Source organism: Bos javanicus, chromosome 17, assembly GCF_032452875.1.
Source record: "Bos javanicus breed banteng chromosome 17, ARS-OSU_banteng_1.0, whole genome shotgun sequence".
Classification (NCBI taxonomy): domain Eukaryota; kingdom Metazoa; phylum Chordata; class Mammalia; order Artiodactyla; family Bovidae; genus Bos; species Bos javanicus.
This window is the reverse complement of record NC_083884.1, coordinates 32,964,005-32,982,307: the sequence shown is the minus strand read 5'-3', so window position 1 is coordinate 32,982,307 and position 18,303 is coordinate 32,964,005. Positions and strand designations below refer to the sequence as shown.

Here is an 18,303-nt window from a genome sequence, read left to right as displayed (position 1 = left end):
GTTAATACCTTGTTTTTCCTTCCACTGGATGCAGCTAAATGTTCATTTAGTTAAGAAAACAAGGGACAGTATTTTAAGAGGAAACTGGTCTCTAGCCCAAGGATATGCCTCGTGGCATAGGCATATCAACCTTAATTTAGAATTTCCTGCTTCTTGCTGACTTAAATGATTTATGTGATCTCAGAGTACCATTCATCCCATTCTGCTCTATACTTAGTTTCAAGAGTGTCTAGAATCGCCACTTACAAAGATATGAGAGGCAGAGCACAGTGTATTTATATATCTTTCAATTCATGAAATAGGAAATGCTTTAATTAGAATTCATTAAGTGCATTTTGAAGTTTTCCTCTCTTATTTAAGCATAGTTAATAATGAAAACATAAATATTCCTAAAACAGAAGTGCCTATAATGTTAGTACCACAAATTGCTAAGAATATTAAAAACAACAACTGACAGTTGTCAAATACAGTCATCCCTTGTACCAGCAGGGGATTGGTTCCAGGACCTCTGGAAAGTTAGTGAAGTGAAAGTTTAGTTGCTCAGTAGGGTCTGACTCTTTGCGACCCCGAGGACTGTAGCCGCCAGACTCCTCCGTCCATGAGATTCTCTAGGCAAGAATACTGGAGTTGGTAGCCGTTCCCTTCTCCAGGGGATTTTCCTGACTCAGGGATCAAACCCCGGTCTCCTGCATTGCAGGGAGATTCTGTATCTCTGAGCCTCTAGGGAAGCCTCATTGATACCAAAATCCAATATGCTCAAGTCCTTTATATAAAGTAGCGTAATGTTTGCATACAACCCATGCACATTCACCCATATACTTCAAATCATCTTTAAATTACTTACAATACCTACTACAATATATATGCTATATAAATAGTTTCCAGAGCACAGAAGATTTAAGTTTTGCTTGAAATTTGGAACTTTCTGGAATTTTTTTCCCTCAAAATATTTTCGGTCTATGTTGGTTGAATCCTTGAATGTGAGACCAGCAAACATGGCAGACCACTTGTCCCTAGTATGTAGCCAGTCCTGGCCTAAGAATGTTGCACAGTCCTTCATGTACATCAGCCTAGTTCTGTACGTGTAAGTGTCTCCCATTAGACTTTATGCACAGTTGAGGTTAATCTTCATTTTGAATGTTGCCTTATCTATTATTATAAACTTAATTAATTTACCTGATCTCTGGATATGAACATTTTTTAATTTGTTGTAACTTTTCTGTAGTGAAGAATTATCTGTCAAATTTCTTTGTGACTTTAAGCATTAGAGAGAGCCTATTATATCATAAGATTGTGTGCAGGTCTAGAGTAAATTCCATTTATCCTCAAAACTCAACTGTAGAGAACTGAGAAAATAGCAAATAAGAAACTTCCTTTGTGAAGTTTCCATTCCTGCTGGAATATTCCATGCAAGCATATTCACAGAAATGTGTTAACCATTGACTTCAAGTTGCTTTTTATGGATTTTTTTTTCCTTTAATTGTGTTAGATAAAAGTTTAAAGCTACAGTTTTTCATTGTTTTAGTATTGAATACTTTTATCAGTGTAATTTCCTGCACCTTGACCTAAAATATAGGACACAGTTTCTATTCTCTCTGAATTTCAAGGATCATGATAAGACTGTACAAGGGTAACCTTCTTTGTTTAAAACTGCCAACTCAGTTATACTAAATAGCTCCCAATGTGTTTCACAATGTTATTTAGACTTTTCTAATTAACAATTTAGTTTTAATCTCAGACCAAGAGCTTTCAGAGGAGATAATATTGTCATCTTAAATGAAGACATTTTATATGAAAATAAATTTAACATTTTCTGCTACTTATATCTAGATTCTCTAAGTTTAACCTAAAATTTTAGATTGCATAACCATTTATAAGAAAAAAGCAAATATTTTACTGTGTTCACAAGATAAGTAGCACATGTGTTAATCTCAAAGCTTTCATTCATATAGCTAAGAAAGTATTATATTGAGGCAAAGTATGGTGGGTTCTAGAGGTACAGAACTTGTCTGCCAATGCAGGAGATACAAGAGACGTGGGTTAGAGCCCTGGGTTGGGAAGATCCCTTGGAGAAGGAAATGGGAACCCACTCCAGTATTGCAAGGAAAATTCCATGGATGGAAAGAGGAGCCTGACAAGCTACAGTCCATGGAGTTGCAAAGAGTCAGATAGGACTGAGCGACTGAGCACACACATTATAAATTGAAGTTTCATAGAAATAGTCTAGCTTTGATAATTATTATATTATCCTAGAAATAAATTCATATACTCTTAAAAATATTGGGGAGTCATAGAGTACTTTGAGAATAAAGTAATTATTGTTGAATAAATTTACTGATATACGCTTGGTACACAATGCAGATCAACTGACCTGTAAATGAGTTTCATATTCCAGTGACCTGATGACCTTGTTGGAACTGCTTTATAAAAGTGAATGCTGTTTGCAAGAGTTCCATGTGTTGCAGCTGTACGATAAGTTGACAAATACTAGTTCATTATAGAAATAATTAGGCATTTATGGACTGTGAATAAATATGCACATTTTGTAACAGAGCCACATACCTACAGTTATGTGCTGTATTTCCTGGAACTAAATTATTCTCAACACTGAAATAAAAACCAACCAAAAAAAAAAAAAAAAAAACTAACACAACCACACACACAATAAAACTGCCAGAAAGAATCATGTAACTAAACCACTTTCAGAACACTGAACATAAATGGTTAGAAATATGGACTGTTCTTAGCTTAAAGATCTGGGGGCTGTAAAAGCCCACTAAATTCAAGTTCTAGCACGTATGAATAAATTATAGAATATTAAAATAATATGTTTACTGATTCATGATTGGGATATTTGATGCAAGGAGTAGAGAGAGAAGAATGGCCTGAGCTCTCCGTTTTTTAGGATAGTATAAAGGTTCAGGAAGAATTTTGAGTCTCAATATGTATACATGTATTTTATAGATGTAGAGCACATGCCCAAAGTCACTTAGACATGACAGGAGTGAAAAGTCCTTTTCTTGACAGTAAAGTCCATAGAGATGGTTTCCATGACCTGTAATTGCAGCAGTACAGTTTCAGTTCCTGAGATGAAAGCTATTTCTTAGATTGTGCTGCAATATTTTGTGCAAAACCAGTTGTATTTCTATGTTTATGTTCTCAAAGATAGTGACTGTTATCATTACCAGTTCATTTTTAATGTCATCATTTGATATAGTCATCATTATGAATTTAAATATAAAATCATTTTTATCTTTTTCATAATTCTAGTTAATATTTATTACTTCCACCACCCACCTACCCAGCAAACTTTCTCCCTAAAAAAGAGGCTGTCCTGCTGTTTACAACAAGGCTATAAAATCTTGGGATCATGTTCTCTTTTTGCCTCTGCAGGTTAATTGTTTACTCCAGGAAATAGCATAAAAAGTGGACCAGGGGTGTTCCAATCCTAGATTTAACTGCTTGCCTTCCAGTTGATTTATGTAGAAATGTGAAGCCATCACTTTGTAGCCATGCGTAGTTTTGTCAGTATTTTAAATTTATTTTGATCTTGGGCATGAAAGGTTTATATGCTTACATACAAATATATCTCTGCTCATTGGTATTATTTTTATTCAGGTGTCTTCATAACTTTTTCTGAATAATAATTGTGTCTGAATTTTTACCTCAAAGAACAGGAACTAAATATTTACTGACAGAGTTAGCCATAGGAAATGCAAAAAAAAATTCCTAAGAGAGTAATTCTATTTAAAAATATATTAAATATATATCACTATAATATATATGTGTGTGTGTGTATATATATATATATATATTTAAAATCAAGTTACTTTCTCAATCAAAATACTTTCTCAGTAATATATCCATATTTGGTACCAGTTGATGAAACCTTTTTCTTTTTTTTTGCATCAGTTGATAGAACTTTTCTTCCCCCAAACCTGTGGAATTTTAAGTCAGAGAGTTGAAGTAGGCTGTTGACCTTGTTCTATCCAGATCTTAAAATTCTCTTTATCTCCTGCTGGCGAGTTGACCTGTAGCCTCCATTAGCTTTATTTATTCATATTTTTCCTGATCCTCAGTGTCCTAAGTATTTTGAACTTTATAACCTCTGCTTTGTTCTCTTGTGAATGGTCTTAAATAAACTGCAAAGATTAAAAGCCACAACTCTTAATGAGGAGAAAACCCCTACCTTTTCAAAGATCTACTCAATCCTTGTTTATCCTAGAAATTTTTGTGAATAAGCCAGTGCCTGAAAGTTATCTCTATAAATAGTTTCCTCTGCATCAACATATAGACAAAGGATATTAGATAAGAAACTATCAAAGCATGGGAAAAGAATAATTCTAGCATTAAAAAAAAACAAATAAGCAGGCACTACCTGGTAGGGAAAAAAAAAACTGTATTACTCAACTAAAACTTGCCTTTACAAGGACTTAATGGGGTTCAAGAAAAGGCAGAAGCTAACTGAAGTATCTACAGAATCCTAAGAAAGAGTACTTTTCGAGAAAAGGGTGATCAACTTGTTCTAGAAGACTTTTGGCAAAGAGTGGACATCATTTTTGACACTTGAATAGTTAAAGTTCATAAATATAGGAGCCATTTGTAAGTAGTTTATATAACTCAATGGATTTTCCATAGCATAAGATCCCAGAGTAGAGCATCTTTATTAAGGATGGATTATCTAGATGTAAAATATGTTTCTTAGAAATTCTTAGGCCATCCTATAATTGCCCAACATGTTTATGATAAAATATAAAAGTACACATGACATTATGGACCAGTGAAGAAACTGCTATTCTGGGGCAGGAAATATAATTTTTTCTTTGTGTTTGCACTGCTTATCTGTAATTTAGCTTTAAATTATTTACTAAACCAATAAGTAGGCTGAGCGATTCTCCACATCATCTCTAGAATTCTACAATCATTTTCTGAAATGATTTATATGCCTTTTTAAATTAAAATGTGACACATGTTCCTGGGAAAAACTGATAAAACATTATCTAAAAATAGCCCAAAAAGAGTGTGAATCTTTATATTTGGAGTCTTTTATGCATACATTTACTGCTAACATTTTCTTCAAAAATACTTTTAAACCACAGTAAATAAACATAATAAACTTTGAAAGAGAATTATTTTCTCAGAGGTATTAGCCAGACACTTAATAGGAATTAAAAAGTATTTATTGGTTCTGCCAAGAAATGTAAAAGTAGACTTAAAGCATCCATGACTAATGCCATATATCAGAAAATTTTATTATCATTCTCTGAAAATTGGTGTTGGCCTCAATAAATTACTAATGTGATAAATGTTTGGCTAGTAGTAGAGTGTGGCACTGTTAATGTTGAACTCTCAGGAATTATGTGACAGAAATAAAGAAATGTATAGAAAAATATCCGCTCTCTAGTATATTTTTTTCCTCTTCACTCTCGTAATTTAGCATTTCAACACCTTGGTAAATAGCCAGCAGTATATAGATCATTTGTTCACCAGATTGTAAACATCTTTTCAAATCAAATGATACCAAGAAAAAAGTTATGGGTTATGTATTCCTTAGAAAGAAAATTAACTGTGGCTAAACCATTCATAAGGTGTGTTTGGAGGTCATGTGTGTCAAATACACAGGTTCATATCATGAAATTTTTGGTGCAGTTTAGTTTGCGATCAGCATTTAGTTCAGAAAATTTAATTTTTTCCCCCTTCCATTTCAGGCATCAACTCTCAGTTGGCTTACAGTATTGCTTCTGGCGATAGCCTTGGGCAGTTTACAGTCGACAAGAATGGGGTATTGAAAGTTCTAAAACCTTTGGATCGGGAGAGTCAGTCCTTCTACAATCTGGTCGTTCAAGTGCATGACCTGCCACAGCTTCCAGCCTCCAGATTCACAAGCACTGCTCAAATCTCCATTATTTTGTTGGATGTCAATGATAACCCCCCAACCTTTCTTTCCCCTAAATTGACCTACATTCCAGAAAACACACCTATTGATACCATTGTTTTTAAAGCACAAGCAACTGACCCAGACAGCGGCCCAAACAGCTACATTGAGTACACCCTACTGAACCCTTCGGGAAATAAGTTCACTATCGGGACCATCGATGGAGAAGTAAGGCTTACTGGAGAGCTAGATAGAGAGGAGGTTTCCAATTATACTCTCACGGTGGTGGCTACGGACAAAGGTCACCCGTCTCTGTCTTCATCTACAGAGGTGGTAGTTATGGTACTTGACATCAATGATAATAACCCTGTTTTTGCACAGGCTATGTATAAAGTGGAGATTAATGAAAATACACTTACTGGAACGGATATAACACAAGTATTTGCAGCAGATGGAGATGAAGGTACAAATGGACAGGTCCGCTATGGCATTGTCGACGGTAATGCCAATCAGGAATTTCGGATCGACTCAGTCACAGGGGCAATCACCGTGGCTAAGCCTTTGGATCGAGAGAAGACCCCTACTTACTCTTTAATTGTTCAGGCAACAGATCGGGGCAGCACTCCCAGAACTGATACCTCTACCGTCAGCATTGTTCTACTGGATATTAATGATTTTGTCCCCATATTTGAGCTATCTCCATATTCTGTAAATGTCCCTGAGAATCTGGGAACATTACCCAGAACAGTTCTTCAGGTAAGTATATTTAAATCAAATATTGTGCTTTTTGTAAGACAATTCATTTAATTACAGTGGTCTCTCTTCCTCATTCTCATCCAAAAACGCTTACCTGCTGATACAGCAGATCTCGAAAAGGACAGGTTTATGAAAATTACTCCTAAGGACCTGTTGATTTCCTTGTAGATGAAATATTGTATTTCAGTTATATCCTTTTGTGTTTACCTCTGCTGCACACATTTATGCATTGTATTTTGTTTCACTATAACAGTTATTCTATACATAGTAAGAAAATAAAATGATGTTAAAGTTTGAAAACTTTTACAAACGTTGCTCTTCATTCCCTCTTTACAAATCCAACTACCCAGATGAATCTGCTGTTAAAAATATTTTTGTGAAGTCTTCCAAAAATGCAATGTGCTTTTTTATACCTGGTTTTATACAAATTATATATTGTACTCTGTGCCATTTTAATATTTTACCTAAAACTTACAAACGTGTCTCTGAAACCTTTTAATATTGGTCTGTATGGCTCTACCCTATTATTTTTAATAATACATTTATTTTTAATAATACACTTATTTTTAATAATAATGCTTATTTTTAATAATACACTTTATTTCATGATATACATTTTGTGAGTATTACTCACATTCATGGCCTGTATTATTTTCTCCTGTAGGTGGTGGCAAGAGATGATGATCAAGGTTCCAACAGCAAACTCTCGTATGTTCTATTTGGTGGTAATGAAGACAATGCTTTCACTCTCTCAGCTAGTGGAGAACTTCGAGTAACACAGAGTTTGGACCGTGAAACAAAGGAACATTTTGTCTTGCTGATCACAGCTACAGATTCAGGTAAATCTGTAATAACCTTGTTCGACAGTGAAAAATTTCTTCATGATATATGTAAATGGAAGTATGTTTACCACTAAACTAAATGTTCTTTGAAATTTACTAATGCTTGGAACTTCGGTTGTATCCACACCATTTTATAGAACATATATCACTTTATGAAATTTATATGTAAATGTTAAGTGTTTAAGCACATTACAAACAAAGCTGTACTCCTATAAGACACAATATATCCTTGCCCGGTAGGCTGACCCAGTATCTCCGGGGGTGACTCTGTACTCTCCCCCTTGACTGTGGATATTTCAAGTACCTTAGCTTTGAAAACATTCAGATGGTTCTAACTGGTCATGGAGATAAGAGAGTGGGTCCAGAGTTCTACTTCATTAGTCCTGTAGGTTCTGCAAAATCATAAGTAGATATAATAAGCGTCTGATGAAGCCCCACAGAACTCCAAAAGGGTGCCAGTAAGAGCCTGGCTTCTCACTGAGTAGCAGTGTAATGAACTACGATAGGGAGAAAGAGAAGCAGTGTACATTAGCTCTCACTGTTTAGAAACAGAAATTGCATACAATTGTAGAGCAAGTAGCATAAAATACAGTCTATTCAAAAAGTAACATTACTGTTAACCACTGTTTTGTTACAGTTCTAATTCAAAGCTGAAACAACTAAAATTTGTTAAAGAACCTCTGTGCCTTGAAGAAAGTAGATGTGCTTAAATATGTGTTGAATAAACAAATGAATAAATAAATCATTGATCTTCAAAAGTCTCAGGGAATTATGAAGCATTGTCCTTACGTAACACTCATTTATAAAAATTGTTAAAACTTACTGTTTTAATTGTTGAAGTTAGTAATGTTGACATCTCTTTATTAATTTGTTGAAATTGTTTTAAGAACAGGCAGATTTGTTGGAACTTCAAAGGACTGACATTTTTGGTATATGGATATTTATGTAGATGTGTGGCTACTGCTATAGGAGAATTATTCTGAATTTCCAAATGAGCTGTTTTTGCTGTGGTTGAAATGTTTTTGATGAATATAATTTATTGCTATTTTTGTTATTTGTGACCAATTTCAGAGTATACAATTTCATGTCACCACTTCATAAAAAAAGGAGATTTGAAGATTAAGAGTAATTATAAATTTATGTTAAGTATACTAATGATAGTGCCACTGCTTATTTATCAAGATGGCTCTGTCTGTATTATTTGCCGTTTACTTCATCTTAGACTATTGCTTTGTGAAAGAAAGCACTAGTCTCTTTCTTTTTTTTTTTTTTAATCTGTGTGAATGACTGTGTTACATTGCATGCAAACTATAAAATCCCAGGCAATGATGAGCAGAATGTAGTGTGGTAACCATATAAAACTTAAACCAAGTTGATCTGAAACATGTTTCATTATATGTGTAGGCAGTACTTCTCGGTCAGTAGATAAACATTTTCATGTGGCAAATGCAGTCACTGCCACATGGCTCAGGTCAATCCATATTTCAAGAGTCGTCTGGAGAAAAGAAAGGATAAAGAGGTGTACAAACCAGTAAACGGTCAGATATTTAGAGGTGAGATTTTATTATGAAAACACCGCAGACTCAGCTCTCCTCTGCAGTTGCTGGATATGTGCAGTCAATTCTAGGCACTCCCAGAAACAGTCTTTGTGGAGATCATTTGGGGGAGGAGAAACCAGACCCAGGAATCTGGCTGCTAAGGCATCCGTCACTATAAAACTTGCTGCACAAGATGGTGTGTCACACAAAGGTCATCCCAGGGCGAGGAGCAGATTGTGATTTTGATAATCAGAGATGCAGTGTAGGGTGACCCTGGACGGACAGGGCACAACTCATAGAAGTTCTCCATCAGGGGATTTGTGATTTGGAACATTCTAAGTCAAAAGCCATGTCAGAGAAAGAATGTAGACATCTAGACAAGAGTGTATGTTTTCAATCAGATCATTCTGAGAATTTAAAAATCTTTTTGTGCGCCTGTGAAGCCAAGAGGGAGATATTGTGCAGGGGAAGGGAATGGTTGTTTTCTGACATTTGGCAATCTGAGTCATGCAGTTTGCCAGATTTTACAGATATTAACCCATTTCTACATATTACTTTATTATCTCAGAGACTATGGTGTGTTTATTTCCACTGTAGTTTCAGTAAACTCCTCAGAGTAATTAAGTAATTTGCTCAGGAGGTGGCGCAGTGCTAAAGAATCCACCTGCCAATGAAGGAGACTCAAGAGACGTGGGCTCAGTCCCTGGGTTGGGAAGATCCCCTGGAGTAGAAAATGGCTAAACTACTCCAGTATTCTTGCCTGGAAAGTCGCATAGACAGAAGAGCCTGGAGAGCTACAGTCTATAGGGTCGCAAAGAGTCAGACACGACTGAGCACTCACACACACACACACACACACACACACACACAGCCAAGACGTGGCAGAGTAGGATTCAGATCCTAGTATATCTGACTTCCAAGTTTAGTGTATGTGAAGGTTTTAGTGCTGAGGTAAAGTAAAATTTGAAAAATATATATTAATTTCCAAAATAATTTTATTTGCAAAATAAACCCAATAATTGTCTATATAATATACTGATTAAAAGCTTTAAATTTGAACTGATGGTGATTTAAATTCTGTTTCTCTCAAATTTTTTTTTGTGATTCAGACAAAATCTATCATCTCTTTCAATCTCAGTATTTTCTCAGTAAAATGGGGATAATAGTAATTACAAAGTAGTTTATTACAATGTTTAACTGATACAATATTTGTTAAATATGCCTAAAACATTTTATATATAATGATTTTAATGAATTGTGATCCATGCACTTTAAACATTCAAAAATTCTTATGAATGTCTGCCCTGTTTCTTACTAGTCTTATTAAAAAATGTATCAATTGTTTAAAAAACATTTTTTAAAAATTGCTATTCATATTTTTTTCATTTTATGCATTACTACATTAAGAATTTTTATTGTGATATCAGTTTTTTCAGATTTCCAAAGAATATATTGCATGGTAAGTGCTTAACCATTTAAAAACTGTAGGTCAGCCAAATTATGGTTAGGGAGGACTTTGTGGGCTAGTCAGCAAACTTAACCACCACTTGTAATGATGCTTCTCCATCAATATGACAGCATAAAATTGACATTTCATTAGGAAAAAAAGAATGAAAGGAAAAGAAAAGTAGGAAGGAAGGAAGCAAAAGAAAGAGGGGGAGGAAGAAAGAGGGAAGGAGGGAGGGACCAAGGAAGGAAGGAAGGGAAAGAAAACTGGAAATAATAGAGTTAAAAGTGTTCTCTTCTAGTACACTTGGGTGAGTCAGCCTGTTGAGAGGAATTTTCACAACGAGGAGATTCATTAGAGTATTGGTCTAAATGTGCAGACTTCGTAAGAACCAAGTCCTGGTTTCAGGGAGCTGGACAGTGTGCATTCATGATGCCATCAGCCATGACCTTGGGGAAAATTGGGGATCTAAAAGTGTTAATATAAGGACAAATAATGCAAGTGCGACTCTAATTTCTATGAAGGACTGTTGCCATTAAATGAAAAATGTGAAGACCAAGTGTGTTTATATTCTATCCAATAATGAGATAGGAGAGTTATGAGTTATTAAAAACTTACAGTTCAGATTATCAGTAAAATGAAATTATGTGGATGTCTGTCATTCAGGGCCTTAAGCATAATGTTAAGAATCATGATGGGAGCATGAATGAGATTCAAGGACATTGGTCCCTTGGTCAGAGTATTTTGGCAGTCTTAGAAATTAGATAATTACTTGAAAATTTCTCCAAAGTACAGATTTTTATGAGTGCTTTTTTGCAGGGCTGTCTTGAGATGGACTGGTGGCTTATAGGGACACAGGAGTAGAAGAATTCAAGTAGGTGTATGGAGATCCTTTAATATGAATCATATAAAGCAATCAGAAATTGTGAGGTGTGTTGGACTAGATGTTTTTAAAATTATTAAAACTCATGTGCAACCATAATTTTATACCCAATTCCTTTCTATACTTCCAGTGTCATCAATATCCACAGTGAGAGCTTCAGATATCAGGCTTCAGAATTTGCAGTTTTATATTCCAGGAATGAAGTCTCTGACACAGGATTTAAAATACTTATTCACTGCTATGATTTAAAAGTCAAATTAGTAGATGACATGAGAAAATTCAGAAAAATATGGCAGCTTTTAAGTCCCAGATGCCAGGTTATTCTCAAATTGGCAGTGTTCTGAGAACCAGGAAAATATCAAAGTGTTCTAAACAAGAAAAAAAAAATTGACAGTTTTATTCCTTAGCTCACAAATCATTTTTCCTTTGCTCTTTTGAAATTCTTACCTGATGGCAACCCAAAGATGGGTCAACTTTGGCAATATGGCAGCAATTGAAGCAGCAGCTTATTTTTATCAGCAGACCTCTAAATCTTTGAATATTTGTGGAGAAGATATTAGCATTCCACTTTCATCGTATTTTTATTTACTGACTGCATGGCTGTAGAGTAGCACATCTGGAAGCTCTCTAAGGACTCCTGTCCACTGCTTAAAATGAATACAAGCACACTATCCTATATGTGTGGGACCAAATGTTGCACTGTTAAATAACAAAACCAGGACAGAGGGTAATAATTCTACCTCACTTTTTTTTTTTTCCTCCCATAGGATTTACTTACTAAAGATTAATTTAAAGAGGTGAGGCTAAAACTCAATTAAAGATAATATTTGTTCAACTGATATAATAAAAAGTATGGATGTTCTGCCCTCAGTCCAAATTACTCATTGTTATTTCTTCTAGAAATACGTACCAAGTAGACAGTCCCAGGAGGCTAAGGCTTCACCCAGGTCTGTAGTCATGAAGGTACTGCAGAGAACCCAGCACATTTGGTTCATCCTAAGAGGAGAGCTGGCCCTAAAGCAGTTACTGTCCTCCTCATATTTTGACACTCTGTTCCCAAGGATCCTTCCTGCCAAAAGTTTTCCTTACCATTTTCTCATAAGTGCAATAAATTAAGTAATATGTTTTAAATACCATAAGTAGCAGGGAATTGTCAGGGAACTCAGAGCTTTATACGTCCAAAAAATTAATCCTAAGAATTAATTTACAAAATGGAAGTATATTATAAAGGTAAAAACATAGCTTTGTGGTTAAAAAGAGGTTCAAATTCCACCTCTGACAATTTTTAGGTATGTGACCTTGAACAAGTTACCTTTGTGAGTGTGTGCTCAGTCGCTCAGTTGTGTCTGACTCTTTGTGACCCTTTGAACTATTGCCCACCAGACTCCTCTGTCCATGGGATTTCCCGGGCAAGAATACTGGAGTGGGTTGCCATTTCCTTCTCCAGCTGATCTTCCTGACTTAGGGATCGAATCCACATCTCCTACATTGGAGGGCGGTTACCTTTATAGTGTTATATATTTGATGGAAACGCTAATTCCTACATGAAAAATGTATTAGCAGGAACAAATGTGGAAATGACTCATTTTAGCTATTAATATTAGTCAGCACATTTGTTGGACATCTTAAGCTTAGTAAGGCCAAATAAAATTTCTGACTTTTATGCTTCCTAATCTCCATAAGTTGTTCTCTGCCCCCGGTTTCACAATTGCTCAAGGCAAACTTTGTTCCACAAGTCCATTGACAACTAGACTCTGACTCACAAAATGTCCTGATTGATCCAATTTTCATCATTTCCATTACCACCACCTTAGTCTGTGTGCATGTGTGCTTGCTAAGTCACTTCGGTCATGTCTGACTCTTTGTGACCCTATGGACCGTAGCCCACCAGGCTCCTTGGTCCGTGGGATTCTCCAGGCAAGAACACACTCCGGTGTGTGTTGCCAATACTCTCCTCCACGGGATCTTCCCAACACAGGGATTGAACCTGCATCTCTTATGTCTCCTGCATTGGTAGGCAGGTTCTTTACCACTAGTGCCAGCTAGGAAGCCCCCCACTTTAGTCCAAGCCAGGGCAAATATGATAGCTTTCTAACTGCCTTTCTCCCCCACAGTATGCTCTCCAACAAGCAGCTCATGAACCTTAAAGCCATAAATTAAATGATTATGCCCTGTTGCTTAATTAAAACCATTCGGTGATTTCTAAGAATAAAAACTAAATTTCTTACCATTGACCACATGGCATTAAATGACCTTGCCTCTGTCCACTATCTGACCCTTCTGTCATCATCTGCTGCTGCCTTCCTTTATTATGTTCCACCATTGGTCGTTATCACCTCTCAACTCTGTTCAGTATATCCACGTTGGTTTGCTTGAAATCAGCTAGTGTAGGAGTATTTACACTATAGGAATCAGCAAGCTTACAGATCAGGTGACTTACTTCTGGAGAGTAGTTGCTAAACACTGACAGCAAATTGCTAGTGACAGTTAATCTGGCCCCTTTAAAAATGCCAACCTTTTTCTCATCCTTGGCCCTTTGCATTTGTACCTGTAGTTCTCACTGTCTGGAGTGTTCTACTTTGTAGCTGGCTGTTTTGTTTTTGTTTTCTTTTCCATTTTTTAATGGGGTGGCGGGCGGGGACAGGTGACATCTGTATCGTGGTCATTTTGTCATTGCATCTAAGTAAAATGTCAACTTCTCAGAGAGAATTTATCTGACTGCCAGTCTATAGGTCCCACTTCCCATCTCTCCAATGTTTCTGTCACATTACTCTGTTGTGAATTTTTTATTAAACATTAATTGCCATTTAAAGTTATATGCTCATATAGAATATAATGCTTTCCTGGTGACTCAGCAATAAAGAATCTGCCTGCCAGTTCAGGAGATGTGGATTCCATCCATGGGTCGGGAAGATCCCCTGGAGAAGGAAATGACAACCCACTCCAGTATTCTTGTCTGGGAAATCCTATGGACAGAGGGGCCTGGCAGGCTACAGTTTGGTTACCTCATCAATAGCTGTTATACTTCCAGTATCATGTAAGCTTCCTAAGTGAAAGTGAAAGTTGCTTAGTAGTGTCTGACTCTTTGTGACCCCATGGACTATATAGTCCATGGAATTCTCCAGGCCAGAATACTGGAGTGGTAGCCTTTCCCCCTCCAGGGGATCTTCCCAACCCAGGGATCAAACCCAGGTCTCCCACACTGCAGGCAGATTCTTTACCAGCTCAGCCACTAGGGGAGCCCAAGAATACTGGCGTGGGTAGCCTATCCCTTCTTCAGGGGGATCTTCCCGACCCAGAATCGGACCCAGATCTCCCACATTGTAGGCAGATTCTTTACCAGCTGAGTTACCAGAAAAGCTCCTGTCTTGTTCAAAACTGAATTCCCAGAAACACTCAGAACAGAATGTGTAATATAACATTTGCTGAATAAATATTTGTTGAATGAATGAATGATTTACTGAATGAAAAATGATAATTATTTATCAAACCATCCTGTTATTATGCAACTATTATTTCATATTTATTTACCATACTTAAATACAGTTTATTATCATGTACTTATCACTTGCAGATTTTTCAAAGGACCTACCAAAACAGGAAAAGTGCCAATCTTTTTCAACTGATGGCTGAAATTCCAGAAGTTTTTGCTGCATTGGTTGTGGTCATTCAAATTGACCCCTGCTTTGAAAAGCAGCATAAGCATTTAAGGCTCTGTGGTGTTTAGTGTGATGTGATAAATTGCAGTCATATGTAAAGACCCACTGAAGCGTTTTATGGCTTTAATTCAGTTTCAAATGCTTAAAAATACTGCTTGAGCTATATTCTCATGACTCTCCCCTGAACTTTCTGGCTCTTATTCAATTCTGTTATCTAGTAGATGTTTCCAGGTAGGTCTTATCTCTACTTTGTGGTGTCCTGCCTACCTTTTCTTGGTCTGGCTCACTAACTCAGAATCTGCATAAACAGACACTGTGCTTTTGAAAAGTTTTGGCATTTGGCAATACTTTTATATCTGGACTTCCCATAGCAAAAAAAGTGAGTCTCCCATATATCCCAAAACACCCAACACCTTTTTAGCTACCCCCCCCAAAATATATGTATATATATATATATATATATACACACTGTATGTGTATATATATAGTTTATATATATATATATATATATATCTCCCACATGTGGTATTTGACTTCACATAGCTTAATAATAAAGGCTTATTATTCTTCACATAAACGTAATGTGAAAATTTTAACTTATTTTGTTATGAGGATTTTGGTGTTTAGATAAGCATTTCCAATAGATATATATCCATGGAATTTTCCAAGTCTCTTAGAATTTTTTTAACCTTTGGTGATTTTCTACCCTCACCAGTAAATTCATAGTCTTTGACCTATTAAAATCCACCACTATTCTTAAAGGAAGGAATTAGTATATGAGAAAGCAGTAAAACAATATGTGACTATAAGGGGTTATTGAAGTTATAACCTAGTGTGTAATATGGAAGGATTTTAAAAGAAAGCTATATATGAAAAATTCTAAGTGACAAAAATCTGACTTAAAATGCTAATTTTATAGCCAGAAGTCTTCTTGGAAATAAGCCAGTCCATTTCCTTTATTTTTGAGATAAGAAAATTGAGGCCTGGAATAATTAGGCAGTTTGCCAGAGCTTACAGACTCAGAGAATATCAGAGTCAAGAACAATATCCAGGATTTCTGCCTTCCAACTGAGCCCTTGCTCACTCATGGTATATCTGAAAAAAAAATCAGAATCTGATTACCCTCTGCAAAACATAAATTTCCAAAAACACAATTTTAAGAAAGCTTTTCTTATATGTAATCCATTGTACTCTAATGAATAAAACATTCTGTTATTTTCCTTTTTCCAAATAAATAAATAAATGTTTCAAAATATTTTAAGTGGCGTCAAATCAGCTGGAATCAGTAATTTCAATACTGATTGTTTGAGAACAAGCTTCAATTAAGACATTGTTCAAATTAAATTGCTAAGTAGGAGAAGATACAAAAAATTCACTAGGCTTTACAGGTAGAAGATGATAATATTGCCAATTATTCCACCCAATTGTCACTTTGCATTTGCATTTATTAAAACCAAACTATAATGGTAATTTAATAGATCTTATAAGTGAATTATTATTAGAGTCAATGAGACTCATATGCTTCTATGGGCTGTCAATGTGTAACAAGCATCTGGACAATGTTTTGTCAGGAAGCATTTGTGAAGCAGTCTCTACCAGGGATTCTTCTAGGAATTGGAGACATAGTGGTGAAAAAATGACAGTCTCTGTCCTCACAGAAGTTACATTCTAGTCAGAAAGCTAGACAAAATGTAATATATAGGTCGGGAGTTATACGAGGTGCTATGTAATTAAATAAAGCAGGTTAAGTGGCTAGAGAGGAAGGAATTGGAGGAATTATTTTTAATAGCAGAGGTCAGGACAGCGAAATGTGAAAATCTGGATAAATTTGCAGATGAAACGGTTCCTAGACAGGGATCAGGTTGCCTTTATTCAAAGGACAACTGGAAGGCCTGGACGGTTCTACCAGAGTAAAAGAAAGGAGAAATATTGATAAATGAATTAAGCAGAGGCTGGATCATCGCAGTGTTTTAGGCCAGGGAAAGAAGTTTTAATTTTATTCAAAGAGAAAGGCAAAGTCTTGTTAAAGCTTTGGACAGGGGAGCAACAAGGAATTTTGGAGTGGCCTGTTTTTGTGGAAAAGAGATCTGGTTTTGTGGCAGTGGTGAAAACTACAGTGGAAATAGAGACGGTGATTAAAAGGCCAGGACAGCAGCCCTTGAGAATGTTTGAAATTAGGCTACAGCATGGAGGAGATGTAAAAGAGCTAAACATTTTATCCATTTTGAAGGTTAAGCCATAGGACTTGATGATGGAATTGGAGGTAAAGAAAATTAGTAAAAGAGACAAATTAAGCATGAGTCCCAGAGTACTGGCCTGAGAAATTTGGAGATAGGAAAAGGAAAAAATTTTTTAGGTTGAATTTTCCTTACATTATTTTTTTGATATACTGTTTTTAGATATTATGAAATCTCCAGTGGAGATGGCAGGTAGATATAAAAGTTTAGTTCTCAGGAAACACGTTTGAGTAGAGATGCAACTTACGTAGACAAACTTTAGAGGATGTTTGCTCATTCTGTGCATGCTGAGTGCTTGTTTGTACCAGATTTAATCTCACAACAGCCTTGTACATTGGATTCCAATATTATGAATTAAAAGAAAAACAAAAACAAGGCTGAGTATTAGAGAAGTAAACAACTTGACTCAGACCTGCAGCTGTTAATCAATAGAAACAGAATCTGAAGCCACTAAACCTGATCAAGGAAACCGTTTCTTAACTATGACTCACTCTTTCCCATAGATTAGCTCATCTAACATATTTTGTTTCATGTAAACCATGTTTATGAGTTTTTTCTCTTTAGATTAAATATTATTTTATATTAAAAAGAGAAATGGTTTTTGCAGCAAAAAAAGAGAAACAACATTCAGTTCTCTGCCATTGAAACAGTGAGTAAAACAAAAATATTCATGAATTCAAAATCAAAGGATTACTGTTCTCAGATCAAGAAATGCATATCCAAGAGTTTCACGGAGTTTTACGGAATGCAAAGCAAATGTTTAATACTATCCTTAGAATATACAATATGTACGATACACACATGTATGCACATACAGTAAGTCGATTGGGCTGTGTTATTTGCATTTAATTGGGGTGTGGGAGATTAAATTGTGCACAAATTAAATATATTACCTTTATTTATCTGTTCTCAGTCTAATATGCTAACAAGCTAAAGAGATATTCTGGCTATAGATTTGGTTAAAAAGTCTAGTAGTGAACTATGTGTCAGCGTAATTAATAGGTCTGAAGGGAAAATTTCAGTTATTAGCATCCCTAATTAAGGGCATTTATCATCTGATTGAAAC

At 35.7% G+C, this 18,303-nt stretch overlaps 1 protein-coding gene across 2 annotated transcripts in view; it reads left to right on the top strand.

Annotated features, from left to right (window-relative positions):
- FAT4 (FAT atypical cadherin 4) overlaps nt 1-18,303 on the top strand; it is a 184,291-nt gene that overhangs the window by 94,708 nt on the left and 71,280 nt on the right. For both annotated transcript variants that reach the window (XM_061384235.1, XM_061384234.1), the window contains exons 5-6: nt 5,709-6,631; nt 7,296-7,470. In XM_061384235.1, the coding sequence (XP_061240219.1) occupies nt 5,709-6,631; nt 7,296-7,470 (1,098 nt within the window). The remainder of the gene's footprint in view (nt 1-5,708; nt 6,632-7,295; nt 7,471-18,303) is intronic.